Here is a 22,956-nt window from a genome sequence, read left to right as displayed (position 1 = left end):
AAAGTAGAATGGCATAGAGGAGCAAGCACAGAGTTAGTGTTACAGCTGTTAGTTGCTTTGAGGTTAGAAATGTCGAAAGGGTAGATCCACAGAATTACATAGCAATTTAGGCATCTCTATGGGTAAAGCTAGGTGCTTTTTTCGTTTCTTACATTCTGGATCTCCTCTGAAGACAGTATCTCCTCCTGAACACAGGGGGCGCTCTCTTCTGGGTCCTTAGAAACTGAGAGCAACCGAACTTTCTCATCTGTATTCTTCTCAAAATGTTCCCCTTCTCTTTCCCCAAAATCATCCATCTCCTCCTCGCTTGTTTGCTCCTCTACCTCCCCACCTTCATATCCCCCTCTTTCTACTCCCTTGCTCTCTTCTTCCAGGTCTCGGGATGTCTCGCTCTTTGTCTGGTCTGATACTTGTTCCTTTCTCTCATCTAAATTCTGTGGTAGGATGCTTTTATGGGTCTCTGTTTCAGTCTGCTCATCTTTCTCTCGAGCCTCTTTCTCACCTCGCTCCACAACACGCTCTACTGTCTTATCCGAACTGTCCCTTTCTCTTTCCTTCCCTCCAGCCTTCTCTTGAGGTTTGACTCCAGTCTTATCTAAAGTGCCAAACCTGTCTGACAGCTGTTCTAACATTAGCATCTCATTAATTAGATATTCATCTATCTCTTCTTCTTTCTTAAACTCGCTTTCTCTAACCTTTGTTTGGTTCCTATCCTCTTCTCTCCCTTCTCTTTCGGGGTCCGCCACCATCTCTCCATCCATCTCTACCTCCATCCCACCCAGTGTGTGCTCTAGGTTGCTGATTATTTGGTCAAACATCACCTCTTCCTCCACAGTGTCCACACTTTCTGTTGTTTCTCGCTCTCTTCCTCCCACTTCTGCCTCTCCCATCCCTCCTTCCACCTTTCTCTCTGCTTCCCCTGCCCTCTTTCCTTCCTTCCCTCCTTCAAACATCCTCTCCATCATCCTCTGTACCTTCATGACTCCCTCTTCCTCTACCTTTGTGTCCATATCTTCGCTTTGCAGCTCTCCCTCTTTCTCACTTTCATCCTCAAAGTCAAAGAGTCTGACATCTAGTTCTCCGATGCTATCTCTCCTCTCCTTGTTCATCATCCTCCCTTCCACCTCCATCCCCCCCAGGTACCAGGGCTTCTCTCTCACCCTCTCCACCTGTACCCTCCTCTTCTCTCCCTCCATCTCTCCCCATCTCTCTCCATGCCACTTTCCCTCCATTTCTCCACATCTCTCTCTGACCCAGTCTGCCACTCTATTTGACAACTTCATTCTGTCTCCTTTGCTCCCCTCTTCCCTCTCGCCCTCGTTCTTTCCCACTCTATCCAGTTCGTCTTCCGTAGAGGAGAATTGGGAGGCGCTAACGAGACTGGCCAGATCTCTCAACTTGGAGGTCAGTTCCTCTTTATCTCCCTCCATCTCCCACAGTGCCTCAGCGTCTATCTCCTCCCGCTCGCCACCCCCTTCTCCTTCTCTCTCCTCCCTCCCTTTCTCCATCTCTTCATCATAGAGACCCACTCTATCCAGCTCGTCCTCTGTTGATGACAACTGCGCATCATTGACCTGTCTAGCCAGTCTGCACCGTTTGTATGTTAGCTCTTCCTTCTCTCCCTCCCTCTCTCCTTCTCCCTGCTCCTCCATCTCTCCATCGCTGACACCGACTCGGTCAAGCTCTTCCTCTGTTGATGAGAAATGTGTGACTTGGCTAGCCAGCATACGCAACTTTACAGTGTGCTCCTCTCTTCCTTCTCTCTCCCTCTTTTTTGTCCTCTCCTCCACCCGCTCTCTCTCCCATTCTCGCTCAACCCTACCCACTCTGTCCAACTCATCTTCAGTGGATGAGAATTCTGTGCCTCTGACCTGACTAGCTAGCTTGATTAGTGTTGACTTCAGCTCTCCTCCTCCATCTCCCTCCCTTTCTTTTGTCCTCTTCTCCTCCTCACCCTCTCCCGCTCTCCCTCCTTCCATCTCGATTTCTATATGCCATAACCGCTCCTCCTCCTGAGTTCCTTCTCTCCTTCCCTCCCTTCCTCCCTCTTCCTCTCCCGATCTGTACAGTTCGTCCTCAGATGATGAGACGTGTGCAAAGCCGACTTGGCTGGCCAGCTCTCTCAGTCTGATGGTCAGTTCCTGCTCAAGATTGATGGTCACTCCCATGGTCCCTCCTCCCTGGCCCTTAGGGGCCCCGCAGCCGGGGGCCTCCCCCTCAGGACCCAGGGGTTCAGGGGTCAGTGACCTGGAGGTCAAGCCACCATCCAAAGTCAGAGTGTCTGAGGTGACTGCGCCAGATTGGCTGGTCTTTTTCACACTTAGTTTCTTGGCCAGGGCATCCAGTAGCATGCTGCTATTCTCCTGTTAACAGCAGATAGAAGACATAGAAGCTATCAGAGAAATAAAATGGATGTCCAACATGATAAGGGGAATAAGTGAAATTGAGGTCATAAGTGAAAGTGACAGACTGTCTCGCTTTACCTCTCCTCTTCCCTCCCCCTGATCCTTCTTAGTCCTCTTCCTCCTTCGCGTCCTCCTGACTTTGCACCCCTCCTCCAGCTCATCAGCCCCGCTGCTCTCAGCCTCCTTCCCCTCAGGGTTAAAGTTCACGTCGAAGATGCCCGGCCGGGACGACCGACGTGAAGAGGGGGTGCACCGGTGCTCCACGGGCACCTTTCTCTTCAGGACGGTGAGCAGAGGCTTCTGGGGCTTCGGCCCTTGACCTCGAATCTGATCTTCTCCTACCTCAGATTCAGAGTTGAGGGTGTCCGTGCTGGCGTGGTGGTCCAGCAAGGGTGAGGGGAGGCTGTGCTGCTGGTCGGCAGAGGCCTGGGCATCTGGTGCCTCTGACCCCTGGTTGTTGTTGGCTTTTGTCATTTTCCTGCGTATCTCCAGCAGGGCGGCGCCCCAGGCCCCCTCTCCCCCCTCGGCGTCGTCTGAGCCCATCTCATCGTAGGCGGAGATCACACCGGACTCCTTCTCCAAAACGCTGAATACCAGTGACTTCCTCTTGGTCAGCAGGCTGGGCCGAGACAGCTGTGTGCTCTGCTGGGCGATCCAGTTCCCGTCTGGGCTCTTCAGCACTGAGGACGCACCTCCGGACACACACACATCAGGGTAGACAGATGCCACACACACACACACACACACACACACACACACACACACACACACACACACACACACACACACACACACACACACACACACACACACACACACACACACACACACACACACACACACAGCAGACAGGCAGACAGGCAGACACACAAACACAGGGGAGGATGCCTTTAGCCACCAGTCTTTTACTACAGTACATCAATAACAGGTCATTTTGTTTGTTTGTTTTCCCCATATTGGACTGTATAAAGTTGCATGTATGTACAGTGCCTTGCAAAAGTATTCAACCCCCTTGGCGTTTTTCCTAATTTGTTGCATTACAACCTGTAATTGAAATTGATTTTTATTTGGATTTCATGTAATGGACATACACAAAATAGTCCAAATTGGTGAAGTGAAATTAAAAAATTACAAAAAAACAGAAAAGTGGTGAGTGCATATGTATTCACCCCCTTTGCTGTGATGCCCCTAAATAAGACCTGGTGCAACCAATTACCTTCAGAAGTCACATAATTAGGTAAATAAAGTCCACCTGTGTGCAATCTAAGTGTCACATGATCTGTCACATGATCTCAGTATATATACACCTGTTCTGAAAGGCCCCAGAGTCTGCAACCACTAAGCAAGGGGCACCACCAAGCAGGCAGCACCATGGAGACCAAGGACCTCTCCAAACAGGTCAGGGACAAAGTTGTGGAGAAGTACAGATCAGGGTTGGGTTATAAAAAAATATCCAAAACTTTGAACATCCCACGAAGCACCATTTAAATCCATTATTAAAAAATGGAAAGAATATGGCACCACAACAAACCTGCCAAGAGAGGGCCACTCACCAAAACTCACGGACCAGGCAAGGAGGGCATTAATCAGAGAGGCAACAAAGAGACCAAAGATAACCCTGAAGGAGCTGCAAAGCTTCACAGCGGAGGTTGGAGTATCTGTCCATAGGACCACTTTAAGCCGTACACTCCACAGAGCTGGGCTTTACGGAAGAGTGGCCAGAAAAAAGCCATTGCTTAAAGAAAAAAATAAGCAAACACATTTGGTGTTAGCCAAAAGGCATGTGGGAGACTCCCCAAACATATGGAAGAAGGTACTCTGTTCAGATGAGACTAAAATTGAGCTTTTTGGCCATCAAGCAAAACGCTATGTCTGGCGCAAACCCAACACCTCTCATCACCCCGAGAATACCATCCCCACTGTGAAGCATGGTGATGGCAGCATCATGCTGCGGGGATGTTTTTCATCGGCAGGCACTGGGAAACTGGTCAGAATTGAAGGAATGATGGATGGCGCTAAATACAGGGAAATTCTTGAGGGAAACCTGTTTCAGTCTTCCAGAGATTTAAGACTGGGACGGAGGTTCACCTTCCAGCAGGACAATGACCGTAAGCATACTGCTAAAGCAACACTCGAGTGGTTTAAGGGGAAACATTTAAATGTCTTGGAATGGCCTAGTCAAACCCCAGACCTTAATCCAATTGAGAATCTGTGGTATGACTTAAAGATTGCTGTAAATCAGCAGAACCCATCCAAATTGAAGGAGCTGGAGCAGTTTTGCCTAGAAGAATGGGCAAAAATCCCAGTGGCTAGATGTGCCAAGTTTATAGAGACATACCCCAAAAGACTTGCAGCTGTAATTGCTGCAAAGGGTGGCTCTACAAAGTATTGACTTTGGGGGGGTGAATAGTTATGCACCCTCAAGTTTTCTGTTTCTTGTCTTATTTCTCGTTTGTTTCACAATGAAAAATATTTTTAATCTTCAAAGTGGTAGGCATGTTGTGTAAGTTAAATGATACAAACCCCCCAAAAATCAATTTTAATTCCAGGTTGTAAGGCAACAAAATAGGAATAATTACAAGGGGGGTGAATACTTTCGGAAGCCACTGTATTGTATCTTGAAACTGTAATTGTCTAGGACATGGAAGACAAGCTAGTAAATAATTGAGAAAAAAAGTGTAATTTTGAAAATGACTAAACTAGGTGTGTGGAAAGACCGTTGTAATGGTGCGTGTGAATAATGACTAGCAGAGTTGCGGTGGCCAGCAGGGTCTTACTGGAGTTGTCCAGGCGGTCAACACTCTTCCAGTTGGCCAATCCTGCCGCTCCTCCCTCCTTTTTCAGCCCCTGCTGAGAGTCCTGGGAAACCCCAGAGCACTGCATCATAACGTTGTCATCCAGCAGCGAGAAGGCAGAGTGAGACCGCTGAGACAAATACAAATAATGAAATAGTTGAATCTCTAAAGAGAGGTAAATATAATCAACATAGGCCACACTGTATATATATATACTGCTCAAAAAAATAAAGGGAACACTTAAACAACACAATGTAACTCCAAGTCAATCACACTTCTGTGAAATCAAACTGTCCACTTAGGAAGCAACACTGATTGACAATAAATTTCACATGCTGTTGTGCAAATGGAATAGACAACAGGTGGAAATTATAGGCAATTAGCAAGACACCCCCAATAAAGGAGTGGTTCTGCAGGTGGTGACCACAGACCACTTCTCAGTTCCTATGCTTCCTGGCTGATGTTTCAGTCACTTTTGAATGCTGGCGGTGCTTTCACTCTAGTGGTAGCATGAGACGGAGTCTACAACCCACAAAAGTGGCTCAGGTAGTGCAGCTCATCCAGGATGGCACATCAATGCGAGCTGTGGCAAGAAGGTTTGCTGTGTCTGTCAGCGTAGTCTCCAGAGCATGGAGGCGCTACCAGGAGACAGGCCAGTTCATCAGGAGACGTGGAGGAGGCCGTAGGAGGGTAACAACCCAGCAGCAGGACTGCTACCTCCGCCTTTGTGCAAGGAGGAGCACTGCCAGAGCCCTGTAAAATGACCTCCAGCAAGCCACAAATGTGCATGTGTCTGCTCAAACGGTCAGAAACAGACTCCATGAGGGTGGTATGAGGGCCCGACGTCCACAGGTGGGGGTTGTGCTTACAGCCCAATACCGTGCAGGACGTTTGGCATTTGCCAGAGAACACCAAGATTGGCAAATTCGCCACTGGCGCCCTGTGCTCTTCACAGATGAAAGCAGGTTCACACTGAGCATGTGACAGACGTGACAGAGTCTGGAGACGCCGTGGAGAACGTTCTGCTGCCTGCAACATCCTCCAGCATGACCGGTTTGGCGGTGGGTCAGTCATGGTGTGGGGTGGCATTTCTTTGGGGGGCCGCAAAGCCCTCCATGTGCTCGCCAGAGGTAACCTGACTGCCATTAGGTACCGAGATGAGATCCTCAGACCCCTTGTGAGACCATATGCTGGTGCGGTTGGCCCTGGGTTCCTCCTAATGCAAGACAATGCTAGACCTCATGTGGCTGGAGTGTGTCAGCAGTTCCTGCAAGAGGAAGGCATTGATGCTATGGACTGGCCCGCCCGTTCCCCAGACCTGAATCCAATTGAGCACATCTGGGACATCATGTCTCGCTCCATCCACCAACGCCACGTTGCACCACAGACTGTCCAGGAGTTGGCGGATGCTTTAATCCAAGTCTGGGAGGAGATCCCTCAGGAGACCACCCGCCACCTCATCAGGAGCATGCCCAGGCATTGTAGGGAGGTCATACAGGCACGTGGAGGCCACACACACTACTGAGCCTCATTTTGACTTGTTTTAAGGACATTACATCAAAGTTGGATCAGCCTGTAGTGTGGTTTTACACTTTAATTTTGAGTGACTCCAAATCCAGACCTCCATGGGTTGATAAATTGGATTTCCATTGATTATTTTTGTGTGATTTTGTTGTCAGCACATTCAACTATGTAAACAAAAAAATATTTAATAAGATTATTTCATTCATTCAGATCTAGGATGTGCTATTTTAGTGTTCCATTTATTTTTTTGAGCAGTGTATAAAGGTTCTGTACTGGTCTTATGTGACAGACTGGGTTTTGAACCTGGGTCAACTGCATGCCGCAGTTAGACATCTGAGCTAAAGCCTAGGTAAGGCTACTGATCACGTAAGGTAGTTCCCTGAACCACCTTACACTCCATACTAACCCATATAGAGGCCTTGGCGCGGGCTGATGTGGTGCGGGAGATCTTGGAGCTGGGGGAGCTTGAAGCCAAGGGCTGGTCACCACTCTGGTTGTCGGGGAGCCAGTCCAGGTCATAGTCAGGCTTCATCTCAGCTAGGTTCTTCCTCCGCCGGATGATCTAGCATGAAATAAACTGAGTTGAATTAAATTGTATTGAAATTAATTGAAATTAAATTAAATTGGACGTACTTTCTGCACAATGGTTGTGGTCAGTTCCTCAATCAGCTCTTCTCTGTGGTCTCGCAGATACCTTGCCTCGCTCTGCTTGTCCTAGCCAGAACAACAACAAAGTCAGCCAGACACTCAATAAGATGTTTACTGTTTTTAGACAACTCCATCCTGCAGAGTATGTTACCTGACTGTCGGTGTGTCCCTCTGCCTTGGCGATGGCCTCGTCGATGGCCTCCTCTGCCACCCTCAGTGCCACCGTTAGGGTCTCTGCCATGCTGTGCTCTGAAAAGGGATGGGGACATAACCAAGAGGTTTCTTTAGAGTAAAGTCGGTCTTGCTATACACACACCAGCCAGCAGAGGGCGGTAGTACTTAGTGTTTTGTTTGTCTATTTTTGGAATAATTTTTTTGTTTTTATTTATTTTTGTAATCGTTATTTTTCAGAGGGGAGTTACATGTACACACCAAAAAAAATTGTGTAACCTCGATCCATTGATCCATTATAGAGATCAGTCCTTTCTGGAGCCCAGATAATTTATCTATAAATCCCATCATTAGATGATTCGGTAGCTGACCTAAGTTGTAAATATGGGGAAAAAAAGGAATTACCTGGTAATGTGAATGTATCTTTCAAATCTTGGAATGTTCTCAAACCATTACTGTCCATGATATCGGTAAGGGTCCGGATTCCACATTCACACTACTGGGGGGATGCAAAAGGCCGCCCTCCAGATCTCAAGGCATTGTTGTGAAATATTGGAGTATGGGCATGCCATTTTGATTCCCAGTTACATTGTTTTTCAATTTTGCACCAAATAGAAAGTGTGAGCAATAGTAGCATCAAATCGTAATTTACATTAAGGGATATATCAGTGAAGACCACCTCTTCCAGGGCAATAGGAGACATTATATTTCTCTATATACTCAACCAAGAGGCAGAATAATAATGTCTGAAACAATTCCAAATGCTAGAGCCAGGAATGCTAGAGCCAAATGCTAGAGCCAGGAAATACAATTGAAAGTTTGGTAAAATATAGTCCTCCTACGTCTTTACCTCTTTGTAAATGTAGAAATTGTATCCGAGATCGTTTACCTTGCCATATACATTTTTATATATATATGGCTTCCCTGTGGCTCAGTTGGTAGAGCATGGTGTTTGCAATGCCAGGGTGGTGGGTTCGATTCCCACAGGGGGCCATTACAAAAAAAAAAACAAATGCATTAAATGAAATGTATGCATTCACTAATGTAAGTCGCGCTGGATAAGAGCGTCTGCTAAATGACGTAAATGTAAATACTGCACTATGAATTTTATCCCAATAGCCAGAAGGGGGAGCCATGGGATGCATTTAAGTACAGAAATTCAGCCATGGCAATATTCATTTTGACAACAAATATTCAGCCAGTCAAAGCAACTGGGATATCATTCCATCTACTGATGTCGGATTGAATTGATTTGAGCGTTCTGTTAAAGTTTTTGGCAATGGTTTAATCTAAAGAAGGAACTATATCTACTCCCAAATATTTAAAATGGGAAACGATTGGGATTCCATAAGTAGAGATGGAGTCCTCCACCGGGGTCTTGAGAGGCAGTAGAGAGATTTAGTTAGATACATTTTATAACTTGAGATTAAGCTGAATTTATCTATGATCTTCAATGCATTTGGGAACGATTGAGATACAGTGTCTAGATATAGTGAAATGTAATTTGCGTATAAGGAAATGAAATGATCAGTAGAATATAGAGAAATCTGTGTTATTTAAATCGATTGCCAAATTGCCTGGGCCAAGGGATCCATGGATAATAAGAACAGCAGAGGTGAAGTTGGATCTCCTTGTCTACTGCTTTTAGTGATTCTGAACGGAGCAGAGCAGATATTGCTTCGAGTGGCGCAGCGGTCTAAAGCACTGCATCCCAGTGTTAGAGGTGTCACTACAGACCCTGGTTTGATTCCAGGCTGTATCACAACCAGCCATGATTGGGTGTCCCATAAGACAGTGCACAATTGGCCCAGCATTGTCCGGGTTAGGGTTTGGCCTAAAGTCATTGTAAATAAGAATTTGTTCTTATTATTAAAAAATAACCATGACTGAGGAATTGGCATATGGTATTTTAATCATATTAATGAAATTGTTGTCAATTCCAATATGTTCCAAGACTGACCATTCTAGTCTATCAAATGCTTTTTCTGCATCGAGAGATAATACAGCCCAAAGAGCTGTTGTTTCTGATGATATAGTCGATGGAGGTTATCCGAGGATAAACGCTTTTTAACAAACCCACTTTGGACCGTGTGGATTAATTTAGGTAAGTAACATGCTGACCACACTGCATTGCGTGCGCGAGAGTTGCAAAATAAATTTACACATACATGTTATTCAATCATTGCATCCACACTGCTTGCACACATCAACGAGTCTGTGTAGCCAGGCGGTAAAGTAGAACTTGCTTCTATTTGTGAGGCTTGATGCGCTGCAAGTCCCGCCTCTCCCATCTCCTCATTGGTTTTTAGGAGTATATAGCCACATGGGTGACTGAAAGATGAACTGAGGTCCACACTCCAGTCCAGTTGGAGGCAGTAATGCACATTAAAGTTGTTTGCCAACTGCCATATAAAGTCCAAAGAAGAAGACTGAAAGAGGAGAGATTACTAACTCATTATCTGTGGATTAATTGTCATAGAGGACCTTATGCATTTCAGGTAAAACAACAACCCAATGTTTATATCCCAGGACAAATTAGCTAGCAACAGCAAGCTAGCTAGCTAAATTGCCATGACTGTTTAATGCTTTTCGACCTGTCCCGAAATTAATATAGTTGGTTCAGAGTTCGTTTAGATATTTCAACCTGGGTGTCCTGATCAAGTCTGGTGTGGATGGACAAAATCAACATGCGCACGCCTGGTGTAGTCAGCATGTGAGTCTCGAGACGCGACACCAATATTTTATAAAACAGTTTAATATCTGTGATTATCAAAGAGAGGACTATAGTGAAAACACTGGGTGGCATCCTTACCTTTTTTTAATAAGAGCCGTTAATTAGTGCCGTGTTCACATCTCTCCCAAATTAACCTTTAAGAACAGCTGTATTAATCATTTAATAGTGGACCTAATTGATTCCAACATTTTAAATAGACTTCAGTTGGAATACTTTCCCGTCCAGGTGATTTGCCTATGTTCTTGGTATCCAATGCCCCTTTGAGTCCACTGAGACAGATTTGGGCTCCAAGCAAGGTGGCTTCCTCTGTTGAGAGGAGTTCTTAAATGGTGCAATATGCAGAAATTGCTCTGCCATTTCCTCGTATCAAAAATTTGAATAGTTCGCCAACTTTTCTGTTTATGTGGCAAAACAAGCGTACCATGTAAATACCTTTTTAATAAAAATATTGTATTTTCAGCTGTTTGAAGCTGGTGTACAAAACTTAAAGTAAAAGAGGCAAAAACAAAACTTAAGAACGGGAAGCATAGAAATAAAACAGATCTACCGGTTCTTAGACTTGCTTTCAATGAGAATGACAGATCTATAGCTCATATTTCTATTTGAATTTGGTTGGGTCTCCCAAGAATTTACATATTGCAACTTTAATTATTTAACAAAAAAGTCTGGTTTGAAGTGGATTTACAATCAGAGGTGTACAGTTCTTTATAGGAGCGGGGGAATCTTTGATTCATTTAGGTTCTGATAGCAACTATTACTATGTCAGCTAATTGATCATTACTGCATAGCTTGTTAGTCAGTAAAGGACTGGGATGATTACCATGAAAGTAATGGTTAAGTCTTACTCGATGGATGGCAAATTCTGCTCTTTGTCTTATCAATAAATTATGTTCTGTCTTGACTTTGGAACAATAATAGCTACCTGGTCTGAAAAGAGTGTTTGTTGAGAACGTTCTAACACAGCATTTCCAATGCTGATATCTTCTTTAACTGTAATTTATTCAACACAGATGCAAATGTAGTTGCATTATGTTTTATATAACCTTTGGTGGCATCCCATAGAATCCGGGGGTCATCGACGAAATCTTTATTGCATTTCAAATTGATTACAGAATGCAGGATTTTGTAGTAATGACCTCTTAAAATGCCGTCTTGTGGCTCTTTTAGGAGATTCTGACATTTGAAGTTGGCAGTAGTAAGCGTGGTTAGACAAGCTCATATGTCGAATTTCTGTTTTCTTGATTAAAGAAAATAGAGGTGTAGATAATAGTATGAAATCCATTCATCAGAATGATTTATGCTTGTTTGATTAGAATGTGTATTATTTTGCTTTAGGATTATGTGCTCACCAGGCATAAATGAAATGTAATCAGAGAGTATATGCTGGAGAGCCTTGGTTTCATGTGAATTGTACAGTAGTTGCTAGAGCGGTGTTTGTCAGACATCCCCCCAAAAATTGGTCTTCTCACAGAATCGTCTGTAGCGTCCGAACGGTTTGGCCTACAAACTCCTCTATGGAAAGATGAGACTCATGAACACGATGGGTTTCTCTGTTTTGCTCTACGGCCCCCACAAGCATCTTGGGACTCGCTTGGAGTCAGTACAGCCAATCTGCCAACTTATGTCTCTAGTGTTTAGGCTACATGCTAATATGACCCCTCTGTGGAAAGGTGAGACTCTCACATACATTGTTTTGCTCCAGGACGACCACAGGCCTCACAAGAATCATCTGAAGGTCCCCGGTACGAGTTGAAAAAATGAATGGAAGTATATATGGATAGTGTTCAGTGGCAAAAATATGGGGTTAAATATGTGTAAAAAAAATATACAAATGTGACTTGTTTCAGGAAACTAGGCATATGTCGCACGTCATAACTTCACAGGAGAGGCATTTCAACATAAACATAATTTTTTTAAATCAAAATGCATTTTTGGGCAGAAATGCCTTCTCGAACATGTGAACTTTCATGTGCCTTAATATAAAACTTGTATTTCATCTGTAAATACGAATAAAATTGTTAAATTACGAGCCTAGTTGGTTAGCCACAGAGAAAGTAAGCAACCTTCCCGCTTGCCATGATTGGCTGAGATAATGAGTGGGCTGGACATGCCGAGAGTTGAGTTTGGATTGGTCTGCGGTGTTGCATCTTGTGTCTATAAAATGAGCTGCTCGTAATGCAGTTTTTTCAAAATGTATAACTTTAGCCATGGAGAACTGCAAATATGTTGCTACTGCTCTTAATAACATTGCTGCCTTGAATTTATCAGGTGCTATCGACAAAGGTCAGTGGGAAAAAGTTATGATGGACTACTTTCTGGATGACGATCGTGCCATGCAATGTTGACTTTCTCTCACTCTGAAAATAACACGTTTCGAAATCAGTGGAACACAACCGACCAAACAAGCTGTGCAAACTAAACGGAAACAACACAGGATGTGTTATAAAAAAAATCTAGTTTCAGATTCAGATATTATACGTTTCTAATTTTGTCAAAGTTGTTTTCATTGCAAGCTAAAGCTTGCTGTTAGCTAGCCAGCTGGAGTTCGATGGCTGGCTTGCTAACTAACAAGGAACCTAACCAAAATAACTAACTTTAGCTTGCTATGACAATCAGTTTGTATTGCTAGTAACTCTATGGATTGGGGTTATAGTATAGATTATAACATGACATGTCTAAACAAAAGACCCCAAGTTTAGGTTAGGTGGCTGGCTTGCTAGCTAACATTAACTTATGTGTATGAAGTGTCTAACGTTAGTGTAGTTTTCTCAGAATGCCATTTCACATTGCTAGTTATAGCCTAATGTTAGCATTGAACCTATTGTAGGCTGGACAATAGAACGAGTCAAAATTCACCCAAGGCTGAAAAACGACTTAAGAACGTTGGCTAAGCTGGAACACTAGCGTGAGCCCATAGCAAATGAATGGAATTGAACGTTCGCAGAGCTTGTTTTGACTGGAATGATGCTTAGAATTCCATTTCGCCTAAATGGCACAAAAAAATGTATCGGACGGAATTGAAAAAAAAACTACTTGTGTAGAAAGTAAACATCCGCACTCCGATGGTGTCAACTGTGCTTATGTCTGCATAATGAGAAAGTAGGGAAAAAATAAAATAAAAACGTTTGCTGCCCAGATTTACATAATTACAAAGAGGAGATTCTCCTGATTCAAATGGTGTAACTTTAAAAAAATCTAAATATACACAGTGAGATATTTGGCGAAATAGACCGGCATGCCTCTCCATAGGAAAACAGTGGAAAAAAGTGCTCAGTGTTACTGAGGGCAAAAAGTATTTTGGTGCTAGCATTTGATGACAACCAAGCTAGCTGCCCAGGCTTACATAATGGCACCCCAATGGTGGAACAAGCTCCCTCACGACGCCAGGACAGCGGAGTCAATCACCACCTTCCGGAGACACCTGAAACCCCACCTCTTTAAGGAATACCTGGGATAGGATAAAGTAATCCTTCTAACCCCCCCCCCCCCCTTAAAAGATGTAGATGCACTATTGTAAAGTGGTTGTTCCACTGGATATCATAAGGTGAATGCACCAATTTGTAAGTCGCTCTGGATAAGAGCGTCTGCTAAATGACTTAAATGTAAATGTAAATTCTCATGATTAAAATGGCATCCGACTTGAAAAAATCAAAAATATACACATTGCGAGATATTTGGCAAAATAGACAGACATGCCTATATTTCCCCCATAGGAAACAATGGGAAGACCCCAGAGTTCCAATATTATTTTTGTTGTTGTTTACATTTTAACTATAAAACAACGTGAGCAGGTCTCATTGCCAACAATAGCAAAGCAGGAATTGTGACGTTGAACAATATACTGGGAATAGAGTTTTCGGAAGGCGAGTTGATGCCACCGTGCTCAATAGAACTAATAGGAGCTGGCAGGGTGAAAAATGCACTAAAATAAGGCCTGTTTTTTCACGATTACTTCAAACGACGGCAAGCAGTTGGGAAATATGGTCATATTATGAAACTGGGCTCCACGGCGGATGCAATGAACTAGTTTTTATCAGAAAAGAACGTTGTTTCAAATGTCATGTGTCCAGCCTACCTATTGGTTAACTTTAGCTAGCTATGACAATCAGTTTGTATTGCTAGTTAAAGCTTGCTGTTAGCTAGCCAGCTGACGTTAGATGGCTGGCTAGCTACAGTAGCTAACATTCCTTGTATGAACTGTGCATAGTGATATCACTACTGTGCGTAGTGATATCTGGCCTTCTGCCTAGAAGGCCAGCATCCCAGAGTCACCTCTTTACTGTTGACATTGAGACTGGTGTTTTGCGGGTACTATTTAATGAAGCTGCCAGTTGAGGACTTGTGAGGCGTCTGTTTCTCAAACTAGACACACCAATGTACTTGTCCCCTTGCTCAGTTGTGCACCGGGGCCTCCCACTCTTTCTATTCTGGTTAGAGCCAGTTTGTGCTGTTCTGTGAAGGGAGTAGTACACAACGTTGTACGAGACCTTCAGTTTCTTGTCAATTTCTCGCATGGAATAGCCTTCATTTCTAAGAACAAGGATAGTCTGACGAGTTTCAGAAGAAAGTTATTTGTTTCTGGCCATTTTGAGCCTGTAATCAAACCCACAAATGCTGATGCTTCAGATACTCAACTAGTCTAAAGGCCAGTTTTATTGCTTCTTTAATCAGAACAACAGTTTTCAGCTGTGCTAACATAATTGCAAAAGGGTTTTCTAATTATCAATTGGCCTTTTAATATGATAAACTTGGATTAGCTAACACAACATGCCATTGGAACACAGGAGTGATGGTTTCTGATAATGGGCCTCTGTTCGCCTATGTAGATATTCCATAAAAAAATCTGTCGTTTCCAGCTACAATAGTCATTTACAACATTAACAATGTCTACACTGTATTTCTTATCAATTTGATGTTATTTTAATGGACAAAAAATGTGCTTTTCTTTCAAAAACAAGGACATTTCTAAGTGACCCCAAACTTTTGAACGGTAGTGTATATACATACATAAACATTCATACATATACACACATATATACACTTTCTTTTAATATACCTTTATTATTCCCAGCAAACCCTACCACCCTTCCCCCAATTGGAGTAAACTAATAAACAATAACACTTTGGCTTCTACCTTCAGTTTATACATACTATACACATTTTACAGACACAATCTATTTTACAATAGTTCTATTTTGTTTGGTTTTAGTCCTGGCCTTCCTCTATTTCTAATGTCAATCCAGTTTGATTTCTATTTGTAACTGTGCTATTTCACAAAAGTTCTGAACCTATATACATTTTACAGACCCTGTATGTTTTACATTTATTATCTTGTTGTTATTAGTCACGGTTGTCGTAAGGAGAAGCGGACCAAAGTGCAGTGTGTGTGTGTGTGTGTCGTTCCACATTTTATTTACACTGTGAAACTATGCAATACATGAACAAAACAACAAACCGTGACACAGAGTAGAAACATACACTACTCAAAAAAAAATCTCCCACAAACCCAGGTGGAAAAAAACCCTAACTAAGTATGATCTCCAATTAGAGACAACGAGGACCAGCTGCCTCTAATTGGAGATCATCCCAAACAAAACCACAACATAGAAATACAAAACTAGACCCTGACAACATAGAAATAGAAAACATAGAAGAAAAACCTGTCACGCCCTGACCTACTCTACCATAGAAAATAACATCTTTCTATGGTCAGGACGTGACAGTCCCACCCTTCAGCTCCATTCAACCCATCCCATCTATCTCTTAACCATCCATTTTGGATTTCTATTTGCCATACATTTTTAACTGTGCTGTGATGCTTCACAAAAGTACTGAACCTTTCTATTGTCATAGTTTCTACAGATTGTAAATTAAAGAAACATTTTTGCTAAAATAATTATTATATTTTTGATCGATTGACTATGACTTTTCAAAACACCCAGTATTGCTATCTGCAGGGTTAGTTCTAGGTAAATGTTGCAATTCTTCAGTCATTCCTGGACCTGTGACTAAAAACGAGCTACATATGGACAGTACCAAAATAAATGATCTAATGACTCTGCCTCCTCACAGCAAAATCTGCAGAGCTGGGAAGATTGTATCCCCCATATATATAACATTCTATTGGTTGCAAGAATGTTGTATAATAATTTAAATGGAAAAATTCTAAGTTTTGAATCCGGCGTCGTTTTGCGTGTCAATTCATAAACCATGTGCTATGGAATCGGTACATCGAAAATCTCTTCCCAACTATTTTGCAATTTATATGGCACAGTTGTAATTTTTTTGGTCCTTAAATGAAACTGGTATATATTTTTTGTTATCACAATTTTCTTTAACCATTTTTGGTCTTTAATGCAGGACAGACAGACAAGTTCCTTACTTTTTCCCCGTAGACTTGCTATTGTTACTTGCCATACAGTAAACGTCCCACACCTTAATGTGATGTTATATGTTGACAATAATTTGAAAATAAGTAAATGTATAGTTATTTTGCAAAAGAAAAGCCACGAGATAGCCACCATTCCCAATGCATGCCACCGGAACCAGAAGTTATTTTATGAACAAAATAATAATAATAATAATAATAATAATGATTGGGGATGCTTATATTTGTCAACAAATATACACAAGTATGTAATGGAAATGTTTTTTTTTGTTGCATATCTCCTTGAGATACCTCAGAGAGTGAGGTCCAAGCCAGGGATCAGCCATGATGGACAACAACCAGGGTTAAGTGCCTTGCTCAAGGGCAGATCAACAGATTTTTCACCTCGTCGACACAGGGATTCAAACCAGCAACTTTTCAGTTACTAGCCCAACATTCTAACCACTAGGCTACCTACGGCCCCCGTATCTGCTCTTTCAGTAAAGACATGAAATGCTTTAGAAGGGGAAAGCCGGAAGCCTACCTTCACTCTGTCTGTAGAAGGCGTTTTCACTACAGACGCTGCCCTCGTTGCCGATGCTCTCCTCATACGCGCTACCCTCTGCAAAAAGATACAACACACAGGGCATGGGTCATGTTCAGTAGGTCACAATGTAGCAAAAAGGTGTAAACAGGAAAATAAAATGGGTATTGGAAAACTTAAGGCGTTGGACAACTTTGTCTGTTTCAAATAATTGTCTCCTGTGATGTGCTTACTGAACAGGAGGACTATGGCCACAACATTCACACACTGAACATTCAAACAAACAGCTACAGTGCGCAGGCTATAGCGAGAAATATTGCAGATCAATTTAAACCACAATTCTTTTTGACAATTATTTTGAGCATAACAGTGACAAAATACTCTATTGACGTGAGCAAACATTGTAGCACGCTGATGGCCTCAGAGTAACTGCAGGCGAATAGATGTTTTTTTACCTGAGCAGTGTTAACTTATGCCTGGGCTGTGGCGGTCATGACATTTTGTCAGCCAGTGATTGTCAAGCAAACAACTGCCGGTCTCATGGTAATTGACCGTTAATGAACATAAACACATTTAGAATTGACTGGCTTCCATGCATAGCCTACAAGCCACTGATGCAGACATTTGGGTCATCTACATCCATGTAATATAGCCTACACCATCACAATAAATCCATTATTTATTTTAGACAGGACTAAAGGTACATGATACGAAGAAAATGTAGTCTATTTCAGAAGAACAGAAAAACATACCCTGAGTTGTCCTTACAGTATGTTAGGTCTTGATCTGGCTATGCCATGTAGCTGTGGGCTACACTAGTTCATTTAGCAGACAAGATTTGCTTAGAATTCCATGGTATTTTTTTATGTTATTTTATAGTATGAAGAATACAATTGAACGTAGCTGAATAAAATAGAAAGGATATTGTCTCAAAATGATTTGAGGGAGTGTGGACATGCGGCTATTTTATGTTGAGCGGTTGATAAATCCTCTACTGGATCGGTGGGTCTCCCGCGGGACGGTTGAGGTAACGTAGGCTGATGTGATTACCATGACATTGTAAATAACAAGAACATTTCCCAGGACATCGATATATTTGATACTGCCAGAAAGCTTCAATTCTTGTTAATCTAACTGCACTGTCCAATTTCCAGTAGCTATTACAATGAAATAATCACATGCTATTGTTTGAGGAGAGTACACAGTTATGAACTTGAAAAGGTATTAATAAACCAATTAGGCACATTTGGGCAGTCTTGATACAACATTTTGAACAGAAATGCAATCGTTCGTTGGATCAGTCTAAAACTTTGCACATACACTGCTGCCATCTAGTGATCAAAATCTAAATTGTGCCTGGGCTGGCATAATACATTATGGCCTTTCTCTTGCATTTCAAAGATGATGGTACAAAAAATATACAAAAAACATGTTTTGTTTCTTTGTATTATCTTTTATCAGATCTAATGTGTTATATTCTCCTACATTAATTTAACATTTCCACAAACTTCAAAGTGTTTCCTTTCAAATGGTATCAATAATATGCATATCCTTGCTTCAGGTCCTGAGCTACAAGCACTTAGATTTGGGTCATTATAGGCACAAATTTGATTTACGGTGTCCACAGATCAATTTATAAGTGAAAATGGCGGTCAGAACCGGAACCAGAGGGGGACCTTACATCTAAGAGGATTTATTAATGTTTCCAACATTTTCTGACTACTAAACAACTATTGATTTAATACCATGGAAAGTTACCGCAAGTCACAAAGAAAACAGGAGCTGCCTCCACTATTTCAACACCATTTCAACTTCAACATTTCAACATCATCAAATCACCTATGCTAAGTCTAATAGAGTGACAACTAAAAATTACCAAAAACAATTTAGTCCAATCAACTTAAGCTAAATATGATGGAGTTATCCATGGTTCTGATTTCTGTGTGTGTGTGTGTGCGTTCGTGCTAGTAGAAAAAAAACATTGACTCACTTTTAGAGAAACACCAATGCAATCCTTCTCTTTTATGTTGACAAAACGGTCTATGACTCTGTCATAGAGTACACAGTTTTATTTTTTGTTTTCTTAGGCCACCTGGCTAAAATGTTTGCTCACTAGTCTAACTTACTTTCATGGGCAACGTTAGCTAGTTAACATTAGCCTTCAATGTTTAGCTACATATTGAACTTCCATCAGCTGATTGGCTATTATTTTATATTTATTTTATCAAGGGAGGCCAAATGCTCGCTGCCTTCCCTTGCATTCAATGCTACGGGCAGCAACAATGTCATACTCTTTTTGCTCAGACAGCATCAGATAGATGGCCTACACATATGTTTTGCTCGCTCTGATGCTTTCTCCGGTGAGATACATTCAGCCTCTTGTGAATTGAAGGAAAATTATAAAAAAACAGAGAGACAAAAGATAAAAATGTATCTTTTTATAAAAAAACATTAAAAATTTTTTTTTTTTAGAAAGCCTGGCTTCCCTTGGCAACCATGAACACACACCACCGTTTGTGTACACATTTGAATGGTGTATCTGCGCCGCTCAGTGGACATTTAGGAGAAAATAACACACACTTCACAGACTGGACGAGGGGTCACTGGCTTTGATTCCTTTGACTCTGACTGATGAAAGAGAGAGAGAGAGAGAGAGAGAGAGAAACTGCAATACATAGCCAGTTAGCAATAGAGTCGCAAAGAAAACAGGATGAGGCTTATTTGTTCTCAAATCTAGTTCATGTCACTCAAGTTCACTGCCTTCCTCCTTAAAAGGACTGGAAATGACCATAGTGTTCCCCAATCCACTTCTGAACTACATGAACACTGGGCACACGCAGTCCAGGGATAAGGCTGATAATGCCTCACACAAGACTCAGTAATGCAGTTATATAACAACAAATAACCTCAGCTTTATGTGCATATTTAGAGCACCTGAATAGAGCTCAAAGCAGAATGAGAATGTATGACTAGGGCTGCTATGGTGACTGTAATACCGCCACACCGACGGTCACCAGTCATGATGGCAGTCAAATTCCACTTCACATTTAGTTTCTGCAAGCTCTGATGCTACTCAGCACTCTATTGTCCCTCTAATCACTCTGACATCAATGCAAATGTTATCGAAAATCTATTCAAATACGTCTTGAGCCCATGTTGCCCAACATTTCAATAGGTCATGCAATTGAGTGAGAAAACATGGCCTCTATTAAAAAGAGGAGGATCCCATCAGCTTTCTATAGGCTTACAATATTTAAAACTCAACTTTCCTAATATTAAGCACATTTCTTCTCTTTACAACAGGAGTATAGCCTACCTGGCTGGCATGAAAATGAACCATTCGCTATTTATGTATTTTTTTCCGCTGCCCCTGATTTGATACAGGTGCATGATAATGGCCCATTCTAAATCAAAACAAATTTCACACATATATTATTTAGTATATGTAAAGACAAGATTAAATCAAGAATAGTGTGATGGGTGACAATATTAGCCTATCACTTGTGAATAATATATTGTCACTTGTGAATGATACCTAGCTTAAGGCAAGAAACAGCGCATGTTTTTTTTGCTACTTTTTAAAATCATGTAGCCTAGCCCATAGGCCTATATGTTTTGATAAGGTGTGTATCACAACTAAAGTGGCCAAAAGTAGCATGTGAGTTTCAAGTTTGGGGAAGATAACTTTCACCATAAAAATGCACTTTTATAATAAAAGCAATGCATGCATAATCGCAATTGTGGTTACTTTTGAGAATTGTGTTTTCCTGCTAATGGAACATTTGCGCTTATAGCCTACTGCCATGTGCACATTGCTGCGCTTATACTGTGAAGAAATAGCCTAATAGTTTATCAACATTTAAAGCTAAACGTTCTCATCTGTTGCGTCAGGCTCATTGCTTAAAGGTTTTTTGATGCTAGTGGTTGTATTAATTTGGCATCTACCGCATCCCACAACTGTCCCAGACTAACATGCGTTTTTAATTTTTTTTATTTAAACCATCATCTTTGAAATGCAAAAGAAAGGCCAAAATGTATTATTCCAGGCCAGGCGCAATTTAGATTTTGGCCACTAGATGACAGTAGTGTATGTGCAAAGCTTTAGATGGATCCAATGAACCATTGCATTTCTGTTCAATATTTTGTATCAAGACTGCCCTAAATTGGTTTATTAATACATTTTCAAGTTCATAACTGTGCTATCACCTCAAACAATAGCATGGTATTATTTCACTGTAATAGCTACTGGATATTGGACAGTGCAGCTTTCTGGCAATGTCAGATATGTCTATGTCCTGGGAAATGTTCTTGTTACTTACAACCTCATGCTAATCACATTAGCCTACGTTAGCTCAACCATCCCACGGGGGACCCACCAATCCTGTAGAAGTTTTATAGCCAAGTTAACAAACAGATCACCGACCATTTCGAATCCCACCGTACCTTCTCCGCTATGCAGTCCGGTTTCCCGAGCTGGTCATGGGTGCACCTCAGCCACGCTCAAGGTCCTAAACAATATCATAACCGCCATCGATAAAAGACAGTACTGTGCAGCCGTCTTCATCGACCTGGCGAAGGCTTTCGACTCTGTCAATCCCCAAATTCTTATCGGCAGACTCAACAGCCTTTGTTTCTCTAATGACTGCCTCGCCTGGTTCACTAACTACTTCTCAGATAGAGTTCAGTGTGTCAAATTGGAGGGCCTGCTGTCTGGACCTCTGGCAGTCTCTATGGTGGTGCCACAAGGTTCAGTTCTCGGGCCAACTCTTTTCTCTGTAAATATCAATGATGTCGCTCTTGCTGTGAGTGATTCTTTGATCCACCTCTACGCAGACGACACCATTCTGTATACATCTGGCCTTTCTTTGGACACTGTGTTAACAAACCTCCAAATGAGCTTCAATGCCATACAACACTCCTTCCGTGGCCTCCAACTGCTCTTAAATGCTAGTAAAACTAAATGCATGCTCTTCAACCAATCGCTGCCCGCACCCGCCCGCCCAACTAGCATCACTACTCTGGACGGTTCTGACTTATGTGGACAACTATAAATACCTAGGTGTCTGGCTAGACTGTAAACTCTCTTTCCAGACTCATATTAAGCATCTCCAATCCAAAATTAAATCTAGAATTGGCTTCCTATTTCGCAACAAAGCTTCCTTCACTCATGCTGCCTGATATACCCTTGTAAAACTGACTAACCTACCTTTCCTTGACTTCAGCGATGTAATTTACAATCTAGCCTCCAACACTACTCAGCAAATTGGACGCAGTGTATCACAGTGCCATCCGTTTTGTCACCAAAGCCCCATATACTACCCACCACTGAGACCTGTATACTCTCGTTGGCTGGTCCTCGCTACATATTCCTCGTCAAACCCATTGGCTCCAGGTCATCTATAAGTCTTTGCTAGGTAAAGCTCCGCCTTATCTCAGTTCACTGTTCACCATAGCAACACCCACCCATAGCATGCGCTCCAGTAGGTATATTTTACTGGTCATCCCCAAAGCCAACACCTCCTTTGGCCGCCTTTTCTTCCAGTTCTCTGCTGCCAATGACTGGAACGAATTGCAAAAATCACTGAAGTTGGAGACTTACATCTCCCTCACTAACTTTAAGCATCAGCTGTCAGAGCAGCTTACTGATCTCTGCAGCTGTACACAGCCCATCTGTAAATAGCTCATCCAACTACCTACCTCATCCCCATATTTGGTTTTGTTTTTCTGATCTTTTGCACACCAGTATTTCTACTTGCACATCTATCACT

General features: G+C 42.2%; 1 protein-coding gene across 3 annotated transcripts in view; it reads right to left on the bottom strand.

The window, feature by feature from the left end:
• LOC106568916 (rab effector MyRIP) overlaps positions 1 to 22,956 on the bottom strand; it is a 63,783-nt gene that overhangs the window by 5,835 nt on the left and 34,992 nt on the right. For 2 of the 3 annotated variants that reach the window (XM_014139747.2, XM_014139749.2), the window contains exons 5-11: positions 17,189 to 17,266; positions 7,524 to 7,621; positions 7,358 to 7,438; positions 7,131 to 7,286; positions 5,183 to 5,330; positions 2,484 to 3,097; positions 153 to 2,363 (exon numbers count right to left, since the gene is read on the bottom strand). In XM_014139747.2, the coding sequence (XP_013995222.2) occupies positions 153 to 2,363; positions 2,484 to 3,097; positions 5,183 to 5,330; positions 7,131 to 7,286; positions 7,358 to 7,438; positions 7,524 to 7,621; positions 17,189 to 17,266 (3,386 nt within the window). The remainder of the gene's footprint in view (positions 1 to 152; positions 2,364 to 2,483; positions 3,098 to 5,182; positions 5,331 to 7,130; positions 7,287 to 7,357; positions 7,439 to 7,523; positions 7,622 to 17,188; positions 17,267 to 22,956) is intronic. The other variant, XM_014139748.2, reaches the window with a different exon arrangement.

The sequence above is a fragment of the Salmo salar genome, chromosome ssa14 (genome assembly GCF_905237065.1).
Source record: "Salmo salar chromosome ssa14, Ssal_v3.1, whole genome shotgun sequence".
Classification (NCBI taxonomy): Eukaryota; Metazoa; Chordata; class Actinopteri; order Salmoniformes; family Salmonidae; genus Salmo; species Salmo salar.
The sequence above is the reverse complement of the archived record's forward strand: the minus strand, read 5'-3'. Positions and strand labels throughout refer to the sequence as shown.